This window comes from Triplophysa dalaica, chromosome 10, assembly GCF_015846415.1.
Source record: "Triplophysa dalaica isolate WHDGS20190420 chromosome 10, ASM1584641v1, whole genome shotgun sequence".
Classification (NCBI taxonomy): Eukaryota; Metazoa; Chordata; class Actinopteri; order Cypriniformes; family Nemacheilidae; genus Triplophysa; species Triplophysa dalaica.
This window is the reverse complement of record NC_079551.1, coordinates 20969287-20983782: the sequence shown is the minus strand read 5'-3', so window position 1 is coordinate 20983782 and position 14496 is coordinate 20969287. Positions and strand designations below refer to the sequence as shown.

General features: G+C 36.1%; 1 protein-coding gene across 1 annotated transcript in view; it reads left to right on the top strand.

Moving 5' to 3' along the window:
- LOC130429807 (E3 ubiquitin-protein ligase RNF123) overlaps nt 1-14496 on the top strand; it is a 115609-nt gene that overhangs the window by 23428 nt on the left and 77685 nt on the right. The window contains 7 exon segments of the mRNA XM_056758599.1: nt 902-985; nt 2119-2226; nt 3128-3305; nt 3706-3780; nt 7409-7496; nt 8138-8225; nt 8591-8675. Of these exon segments, the coding sequence (XP_056614577.1) occupies nt 902-985; nt 2119-2226; nt 3128-3305; nt 3706-3780; nt 7409-7496; nt 8138-8225; nt 8591-8675 (706 nt within the window).

Genomic DNA, 14496 nt, shown 5'->3' with positions numbered 1-14496 from the left:
TTGACTTTGTAAGTTAATTAAAAGTCTCTTGTTTCCTACTGAGATTTCTTCAGAACTCTGTTGATGAGGTTTACACAGGAGCCTGTCAAGCTTAACTGTCTGGTTTGACTAACAGACTTCATAAAAAAAATCTTAATTGGCTTGGCACGGTGCAGTCAGAAGTCTCGCCCTCATTATTGATATACGGCAGAATTCAGGCACACTGTGAAATATCACCATTGTACCTCGTAATTTCATCAAACACTAATGCGTTTTTATTCTGCTGAGATTGAGATGGCCGGCTCGCAATAGTCTCAATAAATAATCCAACAAGGCCTCACATTTTGGGAATGGCCTAAAGCGGTTGCTCAGATGAAAATGAGCTGAACAGTGATGTTTTTTTTAGAGGCATCAACTTTTCCCAAAAGGAAATGTACTTTCACTTGGGAAATGTTAGGGGTAAAACAAAAACATACAAGCAGGTAGACCCAAATGCTGTATTTTGAAATATACAAATGTTTGTGCATTGCATTCTCAAAACTTTCCACAAGGGGCGAAACAATTTTCAAAATGTGAGTTTTGGACAAATGGAAGGAAATGACACCCATTGGTGATTAAATGGTTTTATAAATATGCACATATATGTGTCTTAAGTGTACACATTTGTGTCTTGTCAAGAGAGTTATTTTGATTTCAGCTCTATTAGAAGGGTCTCTGCCTCATCTCTGTCCGCAGGACATGGTTACTAGGATGATAATTGTCCTTTTCCCCCTAAAATTGGTGGCTCTTTTGGACTCCAGCCGAATGGATAGCGATTATAATAGTGCTACTGAAAACAAGGACAATTGTCTGGTCCTCTTTGAGTTTGGATAGCCTAAACACTAATGTTGTTTGTGCCATTTTTTGTGTATGTTTTCTGCAGATGGTGGTCGTGTCCGATGATGTCCACGAATACGCGATTGCGCTAAAGGACACAGAGGAGAAGATCGCCCGATGCCCAAGCATAGTAAGATTATCACATCATCCATGTTACACAAACATAAACGTTATCCAAAAATGACTAAACACTATTAAGCATTTTTACATTCATAAGATGTTAGAACTATAAGTAGTGTTCATTACAGATGCACAGATACAAAATTTATCCAACTATAGCTGATTATTTAGAGTGATATCTGCCGATATCCAACATGATAACCACCCCAAACACACCTCCAAGACGACCACTGCCTCGCTAAAGAAGCTGCGGGTAAAGGTGATGGACTGGCCAAGCATTTCTCCAGACCTTTACCCTGTTGAGCATCTGTGGGACATCCTCAATCGGAAAGTGGAGGACCCGCAAGGTGTCTAATATCCACCAGCTCTGTGATGTTGTCATGGAGGATTGAAAGAGGACTCCAGTGGCAACCAGTAAAGCTCTGGTGAACTCCATGCCCAAGAGGGTTAAGGCAGTGCTGAAGAATAATGGTGGCCACACAAAATATTGACACTTTGGGCCCAATTTGGACATTTTCACTTAGGCGTGTACTCACTTTTGTTGCCAGCGATTTAGACATTAATGGCTGTGTGTTGAGTTATTTTGAGGGGACAGCAAATTGAGACTGTTATACGAGCTGTACACTCACTACATTACATTGTAACAAAGTGTCATTTCTTCAGTGTTGTCACATGAAAAGATATAGTAAGATATTTACTAAAATGTGAGGGGTGTACTCACTTATGTGAGATACTGTATATATATTCTGAAGATGAAATTAATATTTATTAACTTTTTAAATGTTATTCATTCATTTGATGATTATTACAAATTAACTTTTCTAAATTCTGAGCACAAATTCATTACATTTTCATGACCTCTTTAGATTTTTTTATTTGATACCGATTATTGACCGATATATCGGCGCATCTTTACTATTGATATTGCTTGAAATTAGAAAAAAATTAAAATAGTGACTTATATTGATGAAAACACTCAAATCTTATCTAGAGACCAGTACGAAAATCTACTGCATATCAATGCCCTGGCATCACTCCATAACACCCAAGCATCCTGTTTTGCAAGGTTATAAGCACCCCTTATATTTTCCTCAGAAAATTTTCTAATTTAATTATTTATGATGATCTGATTTTGTTTGGCAGAGGCCAGATATTCTAGAAGAGTTGCAAAAGAGCCAGAAAGTGTTTGCTGAAAAGCTGAACCACTTGAGTCGCAGGTTGGCCTGGATCAACGCCACCATCTACTCCAAGGTACGTCTGACGGCGACAAAAAGTTTTCGGATAAATTTGAGGTATTTCTTTGAATTTCAGAGGTTGGGACTGTGTCATGGGATGTAATGGCCCCTGAAACGACTCTTTAAAATGGCATTTAGAATAAAGAAAGAATTGTGTATATCACAGAACTTTCTGCAAGCAGAATGATAGCAATTGAGGTCATATTGGTAGGAAACAGGATTTTCCTTGCACTTTTTAAAGCTGGAATTCATATTATTTGGTTAAAAATAAATACAAATCAATGCTCGAAACTGCTTAGTTTACCTTGATTCACAACAATATACTTGTAGCAGGGACTGTCGGGGAACGATATTACAGTTAATATCATCCACTTTAAATCTACTTGAGTTATGTATTATATCCTGCAATTTATGTTTCAAACAGATGGTGATAGAGTGGCATTGTAGATTCAAAGGGATACTTCACCCAAAAATGAAAACTGTCATGAATTACTCACGTTTGGCACTTGTTGTTCCAATTCTGTGTAAATGTCCTTGTTTGGTTGAACACAGAGAAAGATATTTGGACGATTTCTTGTAACCAAACCCACATTTAGTAGGTAAACAACAGGTTATTTAGTAGGTAAATAACATATTAACATAAACATCTTTGTTCCAATCTTGCTCTGTGTTCATCAAAACAAAGACATTTGTACAGATTTGCAACAACTCGAAGGTGAGTAAATGATGACAGAATTTTTATTTTAAGGGTGAAGTATCCCTTTGAATCTACAATGCCACTCTATCACCATCTGTTTGAAACATAAATTGCAGGATATAACTATCCCTTTAAATAATGTATGAGCTTATCTCTCCATTTATACACTTCTATAGCTTCTGTGAATCTATTTAGTTTTAAAAAATGTGTTTGAATGCAGGAGAAGATGTCGGACGTGTACTGGCTCCTGAGGGTGTGTATCCGCACCATCGAGCACGCGGACAACACCGGCTCCTTGTTTGCATTCATGCCTGAATTCTACCTCAACGTGGCCATGAACAGCTACAGCGCCCTCAAGAACTACTTCAGCCCCTCCAACTGCATGGAAGAACTTCCAGGTCATTATCACTTCATACACTTAAAATTAACTTCAAGCGTACTGTTGTTTACAAACTCGCTTATTGTTATGCAAACTGTTTTTGCAATTTATTGTTTTGGGGAATCAAGATGAATAGTTTCATCATTTTGCATTGTTTTGTTGTGTGACACTCTTGATCATATATGCCTGGGTAATATATGACATGTCATATATGGCTATCATTGCATTTTTTGATTCCTGTTGTTATACATTAACAATAAATGAGGAGCATTTACTGTAACATTTAAACCTTGAGAGCAAAATTGTGCACCTCCTGAAGCAAGAAATTCTTCAAATCCATTTTTTATGACTATATCTTTTTTGTTATGTTGTGTTACTCAACATGTTTGTGTTTACTGTTGCTTGTATATCACCATTAGGTTACGAGGAAACGCTCACACAGCTTGCCACGATTCTCTCCAAGCACTTCGCAGATCCGCGTATCGTCGGGACAGGTGAGAGAAACCACCTTCGTATGGTTCTGAACCATGAACAGTCTAGATATTCCTTATTAGCACGATGTAAATATCTAAAGAGTGTGTTGCCATTGTGACTCAGTGGTTGCTAAGATGTTCAGGGTGGGTACTAGGGCATTACTAGGGTGAATGGGCGTATTGTTCAACACTAGAAAATGGGGGAAAATAACTCATCCACATCACAAAGAACTTGTGGTGAACCATTAGTCATAGCTAGCAACTTCAAATTTATATCGTCTGAGTAACAGTTACGAATTTTGCTATTACATTTCATTGGCCACACGTTTACACAACAAAGGACAAGTTTTTAAAAATGATACTGGTACAGTATATGTGTAAACTGTGACATTATGCGCATGTGTGTTACCTGTTTAATATTCACCAATCTTTAGAAAAATTAATATAGGCCGCTTTAACACGAAGCTGTGGGTGGGCCTGGGTGGACTTGGACCCACCCACTTGTCAGTCAGGCCCATTCAGTCAGTAGCCTCATAAGAGAATTCTCTGGCACTGAACACAAAACTTGACCTATGAAAATAAATTGTGTTGTTTCTTGATTCTTGTTTGCCATATAATCAAATCTATCGATCTATACTGAAATAGATGAGCAAGCTTGGCATGTATTCACGTTATGTTAGGAGCCTAATAAAACCGCAGGTCGAAGCAACCACAGTTCACGTTTTTTTTTTCCCACAAGGCTCTGTTTTAGAGGTTATGCATGCATCTAATAAAAGTTAAATTAATTGGTAATGAAAAGAGGATTTAAGAGAGTCATTTATTATTCTATCTAGTGCTGCACCCAAACTGAAACAAAAAGAGTGTGACGTCGTTTTGCCTCTAAATGCAGATGTTCAGTTGAAATTACTTGAGCATTAGTGGTTGCAATGGTATACGTGCCGTTTTTGTGTGTGTCCCTTTAAATGCAAATGAGCTTCTGCTCCCCTCCCCCTTTGCAAAATAGGAGGTAGAGCGCTTACATTTGTGCTTTGGATGACATCAAGACAAGCAATACGGCGGAAAGCGCAATTACGTTTGTAATGCCATATCCAAGCAAAACCATACCCTAACTGCAATAAAAATCACCTTAATGCCTTGTTTATAAAAACAAAAACATAGATAGAAGAACATATGCTGACCATTTGCTGTATGAACGGTTTGCCATTGATGATTAATCATGTGCATGCGTATCAATAACAGACATAAACATGGATAAATGCAAAAACATTCATTCAGAGTACTTGCATATGACAGACAGGTATGTAAAGATCAGCAACCAGGTGATGAGGAGCAATTTCTGCCTCACCTCATTGTCTTAGAAATGCGAACTCTGTTTCTATCCTGTCTAAGAATTGTCGCATTTAGGACATACGAAAAAACACTGTACTCACAGAGAAAGACACTGCTATAACTTTCTTTCGTTGTAATGAAAAAGCTTTACAGATATGATGTCTGTCACAAGTCTTCTAAACCGATGGGCGCAATGCGTTTTACCACCAACGTAATGACATAACACCTGATTGGACCAATGTAAAGTCTCAGGTTTAGCCGCGAAAAAGTAAACAACAGCCGCTAACATGCTAAACACATTATTTAAGAAAGGTGATCTAAAAACGTTGTGTAAAACTTAGTTCTTCCTGAGATGAAGCTTGATCGCGAACAGCTGGTACTGATCCACTCTTGAGAATATTTTTTTGTGCGAAACCCATACTATACCAGACCCTGGTCTTCGAGCCGAGTTGCAGCACCTCGAGCCATTGGGGCACCGGGTCCCGGAGCTTTGATTTGCCCCAGCGGATACCTTTCCAACGAGTGAAAGGAACAATGTGACATCGGATTGATAGGGGATCCCCAACAGCCAGTTTTGTGTCACTGTTGTGGTTTAAAGGACATTACAAAAAGAAGAATAGATGGATTTATATATTTTCAGGGTGTTTCTTCACACACCCTGGCGACTCAATTTCTGGTAGAAAAATATTTAAAAGTGTATTTTCTGGGATTGCGGCCTTTTAAAACAGGGCTGCAGGCCTATTACTTTACCCCCGCACCACAGAGGAATGCGTTTTGCAATTTCCGCAAAGACCTGACTTTTACTCAAACATTTATTGATTTTACTTGACAAACCTAAAATAGGATCATGTGCCGACTCAAGGGTTTATGTATGTTCCCTACATTATTATGGGCAGTCTGCTTTATTAACGGGTCTTTCGTGAGCTCAAAATGCTTTTTGTACTCACGCATGTACCGCATACTTTCGATTAAAAACTCTGTATATAATGCAAGGTTATTTATTATATTAGTATCACGCAGGCCTAATAGACCCAGCCACCTGATCTTCTCTGTGCCCACCTACATTGTGATTTCTGGCTAGCGACTGTGCTGGACACACCCACGTTGCATACACACGTGTTGTAATGTGAACAGATAAATAATGGACACGGTGTTCAACGAGAGGATTTTCTTCAGATGTGCACCTGCTGTAGATGTGGTGGTTCCTTCCCATGAGGAGCTGAATTGAATCACATTATCTTGTTCCAGACAGAGAAAAGCCCGAGCCATTATGATTTATGACAGAAATATTAAATTAACCATGCTCTGAATTCTCAAACTACAAGACATTTCCTGTGTTAATGCATGGACTCACTCTCTCTCCATCTCTCGGTCTGTCTATCCATTCGTCTCTCTGTCTGTCACACTCTTCTTTTCTGTTAATATATCATTACCTGCAGAATGTCGAACAGCTCAAAATATGTAAGGAATCAGTTTGTCAGCTGTTTTAATGGGAATAATTTAGCTTAATATAGCCAGTGGCATGTACCGTTTATCACTGTGCTCCATTTCTCACATGGAGGTGTAATTAAAAGCTTCCTACTTCAACCCCCAGGCAATGTGAAGTCGAGCTGAATTTTTTTGTTTTATTCTGTTGAAGATTTGGACTTTGAAATACATGCAATTCATGATTCACGAGAAGTGCAGTACTATGCAAATGAACAGATGTTATTAGACACGACCCATTTATTTAAATTGCATTTCATATGCAGGCTTTTTATTATGTCCACACTCCGTTATGCCGATGGAGTCCGTTTTTTTTAATATTTTTATTTTGAAACGTGGGTGTCTTGCACGCAGACAAAATGTCTGTTTTGAATATGACTGCGGTGTGCTCTGAACTACCTTTATAAGAGTAGCGCTCATTTTTTTATTGACCTTCATTCATTTGCAGTCACCAAAGCCTCGATTTTAGTCTTTAACAAAAGGATTTGGAGGTGTTAAATCGTTGACACATTCAAGTACAAGCAAATCTCTCTCTTTGATTTCATTATGGTCTTTAAACATTTTTACTTCTGTCTCCTTCTGTCAGTATGGTAGTTTACTTGTAGTTAGTGATAAAAAACTTTTACCATACACATTTGAAATATTTCAGTTCAATTTCTGGGAAAACTAAAAAAATCTACACTTTCTTACACCTAACACACATGCGGTCAATGTCTTGTTTCAATAGGACACACCGTATGTCAACATAGAATAGAATGTCTGTTTATGAGCCCAAAAAAATCTGCAAACATATTCATTTTCTGCATTCTTTTTTTAACCTTTTTTCCAACTTTAGATATTAAAGATTCTTTGATGCAGGCTTTGGCCAGTTATGTGTGTTACCCACAGTCCCTGCGAGCCGTCGAGAGGATTCCAGAGGAACAGTAAGTGCTTTTTTATTGTATCAAATAAAAATGTCTGGACTGTTTAACCGACTAAAGGTAATGGATCAGTTGATGGTTAACTAGTTTTGTAATGACGGTAGTTGATCCAAAAGAGAAACTGATGGTATACTAGATGCCGCTATAGCTCTAGCGGCAACAGTGAAAGTTGTGTTTTAAAATTCCTTTCGGACAAATTTCCTTTCATTTTTATTTTTGTCAACGATGTGAATCAATAAAGCGTTTATTCTTTTGGAGGCTATAAAACGAGTTTATCAACAGTTTTATCAAAGTTAACTTCCGCTCTGTGTTTGTTTATTGGTCTGGCTAGTGGCTTAAAATGTAACTATTTATACTTGATTTAATACATGTGCGTGAAATTGCAATGAAGCAACGTTCATTATTGTTGTCTAATCTATAGCGACTGGTGAATTGTAAACATGTATGAGATGATGATGAAAAAACAAAAGCCTGTGTTTTTGCGTAAAGCCGCCCAATCAGATTAGATCTTATATTAGAGTAAGAGTTCTCTTTATTCTGCTGCTTAGTGTGTTTCAATGGTTCCTATTGTCTGTCTCTTGTATGTATTTGTGTTTTAATGTTGTTATATATAATAAAGTTTTATATACGGTAATATCTCGCAGGCGGGTGGCTATGATGAGGAACTTACTGGCTCCATATGAGCAGAGACCCTGGGCTCAAACCAACTGGATTCTGGTTCGTCTTTGGAGGGTACGCAGCATATTTTCTGTTCTTCCCTCACTTCTTTCTTTTAACCTTCTCTTTCCCCCAACCTCTTTATAGATTCCAGCTCGGAATAGGTGCAATAAATCAAAGCCATTATGCGGGATATCTCCGCTGCCGTTTCCATTGAACATTTGTTCTGTTCTCCAATCAGTGGCTGCATTGTTCTGTAGCTCTCAGAGAAAGTCTACATGACTAAAATAAACTTTATGGGTGTAATTGAAGTGTCTTTTCATAAAGAAGTGGTGAATGTTAATATTTAAAGGGTCATTGGTTAAAGGCACAATAACAGGCTAAATCTGAGAAACGTTAATATGAAGTCTGATCTTTAATCGTCTTCGTCTTGTCTTTAGGGTTGTGGGTTTGGCTACAGGTACACTCGTCTTCCTCACTTACTGAAGACCAAACCTGAGGATGCCAACCTACCCAGCCTTCAGAGTAAGTCATTCAATTGTATTACTTTATTTACTTTATTTTACTAAAAATATTATTTACTTTCTGTCAGTTTTTTCTCTGTTATTTTTCAGTTATATGCTAATACATTTCTGTTGTCATTTACATGAAGCAATATTCAAAGAAACATTGTGGGAGATGAGTAAAGCATTGAATGTGTGAATTTTTTGTTTGTAATGTAGACTGTTTTATGATTTATTGTTAGCATTTTACAACAAGGTTTAATTCATTAACATTAATTAATTAAATTTAAATTTAATAGGATTGATTTTATTTATTTTGTATATATATATTTAAAAAATTATAACAACACAAAATAAACAAATTAAATTCACAGACTTTGTTTTTATATCTTATATAACAACCAAGTCTGCTATTTGGCCTGTTTTGTTTCACTTGAAGTATTTCATACTCATGCTTTCTCGTGTTTGTCATTTTTGTTTACATTTGTTAGTTTTTCCCCTTTGTTTAGATATATGTGTGTGTGTGTTTGGTCAATGGAACAGTATTTAATTAATGTCTCATGGTTAACAGTCAAAACAAAGCACTAAATCTTCATCACCCAAAGCACACCACATGCAGAGACTCATTTATATTTTCAATATCAAAACAAACAAACAGTCGAGTCATTTATAATCCGAAGCAGCCCCTTTGGACACAATTTCCAAAATATAATTGAACAAAAAGTTACATTTCCGCAAACTCCTCAAACAATGTTAGCATCTTAAAGGGACAGTTTACCCCAAAGTGAAAATTCTGTCATAATTTACTAGCCCTCGGGCTCTTCCAAACTTATATACATTTTGTTGTTCTGTTGGACATAAAGATATTTGGAAGAATGTCTGTAATCAAACAATTCTGGAGCACCATTGACAACCATATAGGAAAATCTACTACTATGGAAATCAGGGTTGCCCCAGAGCTATTTGTTTTCTTACATTCTTTAAAATATCTTCTTTTGTGTTCAATAAAATAAAGACATTTATACAGATTTGGAACAGCTTCAGGGTGTGTAAATGATGACAGAATTTTCATTTTTGGGTGAACTGTCCCTTTAAGAAATGGTTTGGTAGTTGAGTCTGTTATACTGGTTTAAAAAATCAATCAAAATAATTTGTTACTGTTCAAATACTATATTTACTACAGTAAATCTATATTAAAGTAATTGGAAATCTCTTTAAATTTGTTTAAATATTTTATTTGTGTTTATTAGTATAGTAACAACCCCTGCATGTGGTTTTCAGGGATTTGGAAACTGATGCCATCTACATTACACATGTGCATCTTTAAAAAGATAAACACACTCTTTTCTTAAGAAATGTCAAATTTTTCTTTATTTAATATAAGATGTTGTGTGGTCTTCGTCATGTTGAGATGGGGTTGCGGGTGTTCTGTCTGTTACTCCTGGCGTCTTCATCCTCCTCTGACATTTCTAGGATGTCCAGATCGATAATGTTTAACACTCACTACAGATGCTGGGGTTAAAAGGGCAGTTTTGACGTCATACCGTTGTAAAATCTCTCTTGGCATGAAACTCATTTAACTCAAACTCGGCTTACACATACACTGAGCAAGGATATGACAATTCACCTGTTGTCCCTTTTTTTCTTTCAACAGTCTGCCAGATCAATACTTTTAAAGAGACAATCATTTTGGGCAAAGGCTTTATTGCAATATTTATTGCAAAAAATCACTCTTGTTTTACTGCCATTGCTGTTTTTTGAGGTGTCGCTTTCTTGCATATAAATTGCGTATAAATCGTCTAATTCGTTGCCTGGATCTTTTGTAATATGATTCGAATTTCTGGAGGATAAAAGCAGGCAATTTTTACATTTTTAAATGTTGAGCCTGTCGTGACTTTGAGAAAAGTCACTTCTAAATGCAACACCATTTGCGATCCATTCAGCTAAATTGCAAATAAATTACCAATTAATTGGTGGAAAGTGGCTGTTACATAGCCGATTGGAGTTCGTGAAATCAATGGCTAACGTCTGTTTAATTAATTGGTAATGCTATCATTTGACTGCACCTAAAATGGAAAGAGGCTAAAGCTTGCTTCAAAGGTCCATAAATGTCTTCAGATGTCATGTGCTCATTAGCATATTCATTGCATTCTGTCTAGAGTCCATTTTATTTCCTACTCGTTTATCCCACCTCTTGGTTTTACATACAGGCAAATACCCAAATAAAGCATCTTCTTGTACAAATATTATTAGGTTTGGAACGAGTATAGTGAAATGTGCACTACCTTCTCCTAAAAGAAGTTGGGCAGTTGCAGTATAAGACATCGTCTTAAAAAGAAAACAATGTACATTTCTGAAGGAAAACACATGAATTATGAATGTGACAAAAACTAATATGTTTTTGAGAGATTACATACTTTGTAGAGTTTTGTGAATTAATATGTTCAAAGCAGAAGCATCTCAAATCATCTACAAATGAAGAAAGGATGACTGATTAAAAAAACTATGGAAAAAATGCTTTAAAAATAAAAATCTCTAGGTACTTTTGAAGGGGGGGTTGGAATGTGCTAAGGGGGTCTGAAGTCTTAACGTCAAAAATCAGTTTTGCTACACCGGGCGCAATAGTGAAGTACTATTTGTATCCTTAACTGGCGTAAAGGCTGATATTCTAACAACATTTGTTTTAATGTTATTAGTAATTTTTAAATTGAATAATTAACAGAGCAACACTCTCCGCTACACTTTTCATGTGTCTGTTGAGGCTAAGAGCTGTGGGAACTGTCAAATAAATCTCATTCATTTCATTTCATCCTCTGAAACACCACGAATCGAGAGTAACCTTATAGTGCACATTTGTGTGTTTCTCCGTTGTACATGTTTGAAGAGAAAGCTGCTGAGGTTTATTACTTCTCCATGACTTGCTGCTCTGGAAGAAGTCCTCAAACATTGACCCAATCATATATAATGCCAGCTTCCAGATCTCCTTCACCACAATAACAATTGTGACTTTTAATAATGACACTTAAACGAAAATTTCTGAAAATATTTACTTGGCTGTTATTTTTAAGACGAATACAAAGAATCTTAAGATTAGGGGCCGGTTGTATAAACTGCTTAGACTTGTCTTCAAGTTATCAAAATGTTTTCTTCAAGAATGGAAATAACTTCTTCAAGTCAGTTAGATAAAAATATAGATTGGTCTAAATGAAATCTGACCTGTAATAAAAATGTAAATGTCCACACCGGTTAGGGTGTGGCACGAAGCAGCATGACAATCCCATTAGAACAAGCCTAGTCGCGCCGCGTTCGGGGTAGATACGGTCTTAAAGTCCCCCTGTGGTCGATAACTTCATCCCTTAAAACTAATCGTTGACCATCAAAATGACATATTTAAATGTTTTTTTTCCTGTGAAAATATTTTTTAGAGCCCTAAAATAGCTTTAATGTAACTCTACACCTGAGCTTCATTAAGTATACGCAGATGCAATAATATGCAAATTAGCCCCGCATCCATGCATTTGCAACAGGCAGTTCATGACATCATTAACCAGAGCAGTTTTCGAACCGTATTGTTAAACTGCAGTAAACAATAATAATAGTAATAATATTACAATTTACAGGTCTAGTGCTTAACTTCACAATTTATTCTCTTTTTACATAACCAAAAGGACAATCTGGTATTGTCTTTACACTTTATGTGACGCATTAATTCTTTCCTGGTCTGATGAGTCTTGTCTCAACTCTAATGCCATCTCTCTTCACTCTCATTTGCATGATGTCCAGGGGATTTGTCAGTTGCTAGTTTTCAAAGTAAGTTTGGTCTTATTGCTTCTTGTTTTCACCTTCCGTTGATCCTGATCCTCGGTGTAACACTATCCTATGTGTACAGTTTGTTCTGCTGTAACCGTACAGACGGAGCCGCCTGACAGCAGACTGACTCACAGTTAGGATTGTGTTCATTTACCCTTGGACTAGTTTACCCTTCAAGTCTTGAACTAGTTTAGTGCTGACGTGTAGCTTTATGAAGATGTAGCATTTCAATTTTGTCTTGTTTGTTTCCTTAGTTCATTCCAATTGTGTCTCATTCCTGCCTGTAGTTTTGACTTTTCCTTTATAATTGTTCCTCATTACAATGTGATTTATTGTTTGACCTCAGTGTACTGTTGTAAAGTATTAGTCTATTACACAGCACTCAAAACAAAATATTTATTGGAATTTACATTTTAAACATGGCCTAAATAAATGTACTATAATAGCTTTCGTTGTCCTTACAAACATTATCTTGGTAGCATAGGTTTCCAACCAAAGTTAACTCGTAATCAATCCATTTTTTTTCAAATACTGCAAAAAGCATTAGATTGTGACTTATTTTGCTCGGACAAGATTTTCACTTCTTGGAAGTGACAATAAAAGTGAATTGAATTAAAGATGCATGAATTGCTTTAACGTAAAGAAATAGTTTTACTGTAGTATTTACAGTATTTTGACAGAAATTATTGCAATATTTTGACAAAGGATAAAGGAATTAAAATGTTTTAGAAAGTCATTCAAATCACTTAAATTCATTTACTACAAAGATTTTTAAATTATAATTTATTTTTAAAATAATAATGTATCAAATGTTGTACTGTGGTAATGATGGTATTCTGGCAGAAACTATTTTTTTGTAAATGTTAAAGTAATAAAAATAACGAACTTTATTTTTCTAAAGGTTAAAGTAATTGAAATGTTTTAGAAATCATTCAAAATACTAGAATTTATTTATATAATATAATAATAATGAAAATGTATTAGTTATACATAAGTTAAATTGCATCATATATTTCAGTGTATTTTACATTTAAGTAGGAATTGTATAAGCAGTTTTTTGGTTGAATAATGTACTTTACACTTTTTTAAAATATTTTACTTGTTACATTTTTAAATATTATTATGTAAAACCAAAAGCTTAATTGTTCAATTATGAAACAAAACATACTGATACAAATTCAATTTTCTTTATATTGTTTTACTGAAATACTCAAATTAGCATAAAGATGCACACTGCACTTGTGTTTTTTTTTTATATAAACTGTGGGCTGAATTAATGAGGAACTGTGGGAAATTTACCTCGGGATAGCGGCTTATACAAACAAATTTAGTAACCTTATCTGGGTTTTTATTAAAAAATCTCTGTTTGCATATTATTTATTTATTGTGATACAACTGAGAGTTTAAGCAGTTTGTATTCAGCAAGCGACATTCTGCTATCAAGTCGTCTCAAAAATTTACTGATGCATTATGGGATTGCCATCATCTTGCATTCATATGTAGCCAGTTGTAAGTATCCTAGAAAGCAACATCCAGCCCTCCCATCAGGTTAAACATTACCATGATGCCTCACAATATTGCCTACAGGGGCAGCTGGCAAAGTTTCAGAACAGAACAACAGTAAATGTGATTAGTGTCCCGTGTATCTCCTCGTGCTCAGAAATGTCCTATCCCATGCCATAAATGACGCAAACGTCCTCCACAATTACAGCCTTTGTCTATCTCCCATGCCTCGGTCATTGCCACCAAAGACTCTGTGTTTCATACCTTCCACTTAGCAATAAGCAAAGACGGACATTTAATTAAATATAAAGGTTGCGTCCGTATGCGCGAAGCCCGCTTCAGCATCTAATGAATGGCTTTATTTAGAGCTTTATTGCCATTGCTTGCTCTTGCTTTTAACACGGCACTCCCAGGCTCTTAGCGTGTTTGCCATTGCTGCGCTCTTCCAGATAAGCTATTAAATTACCCAGTGTTCTCTTTGTGTACGTGTAATGTGAGAGTGCCCTTCTGTGTTCGCCCTGATGTTGGCA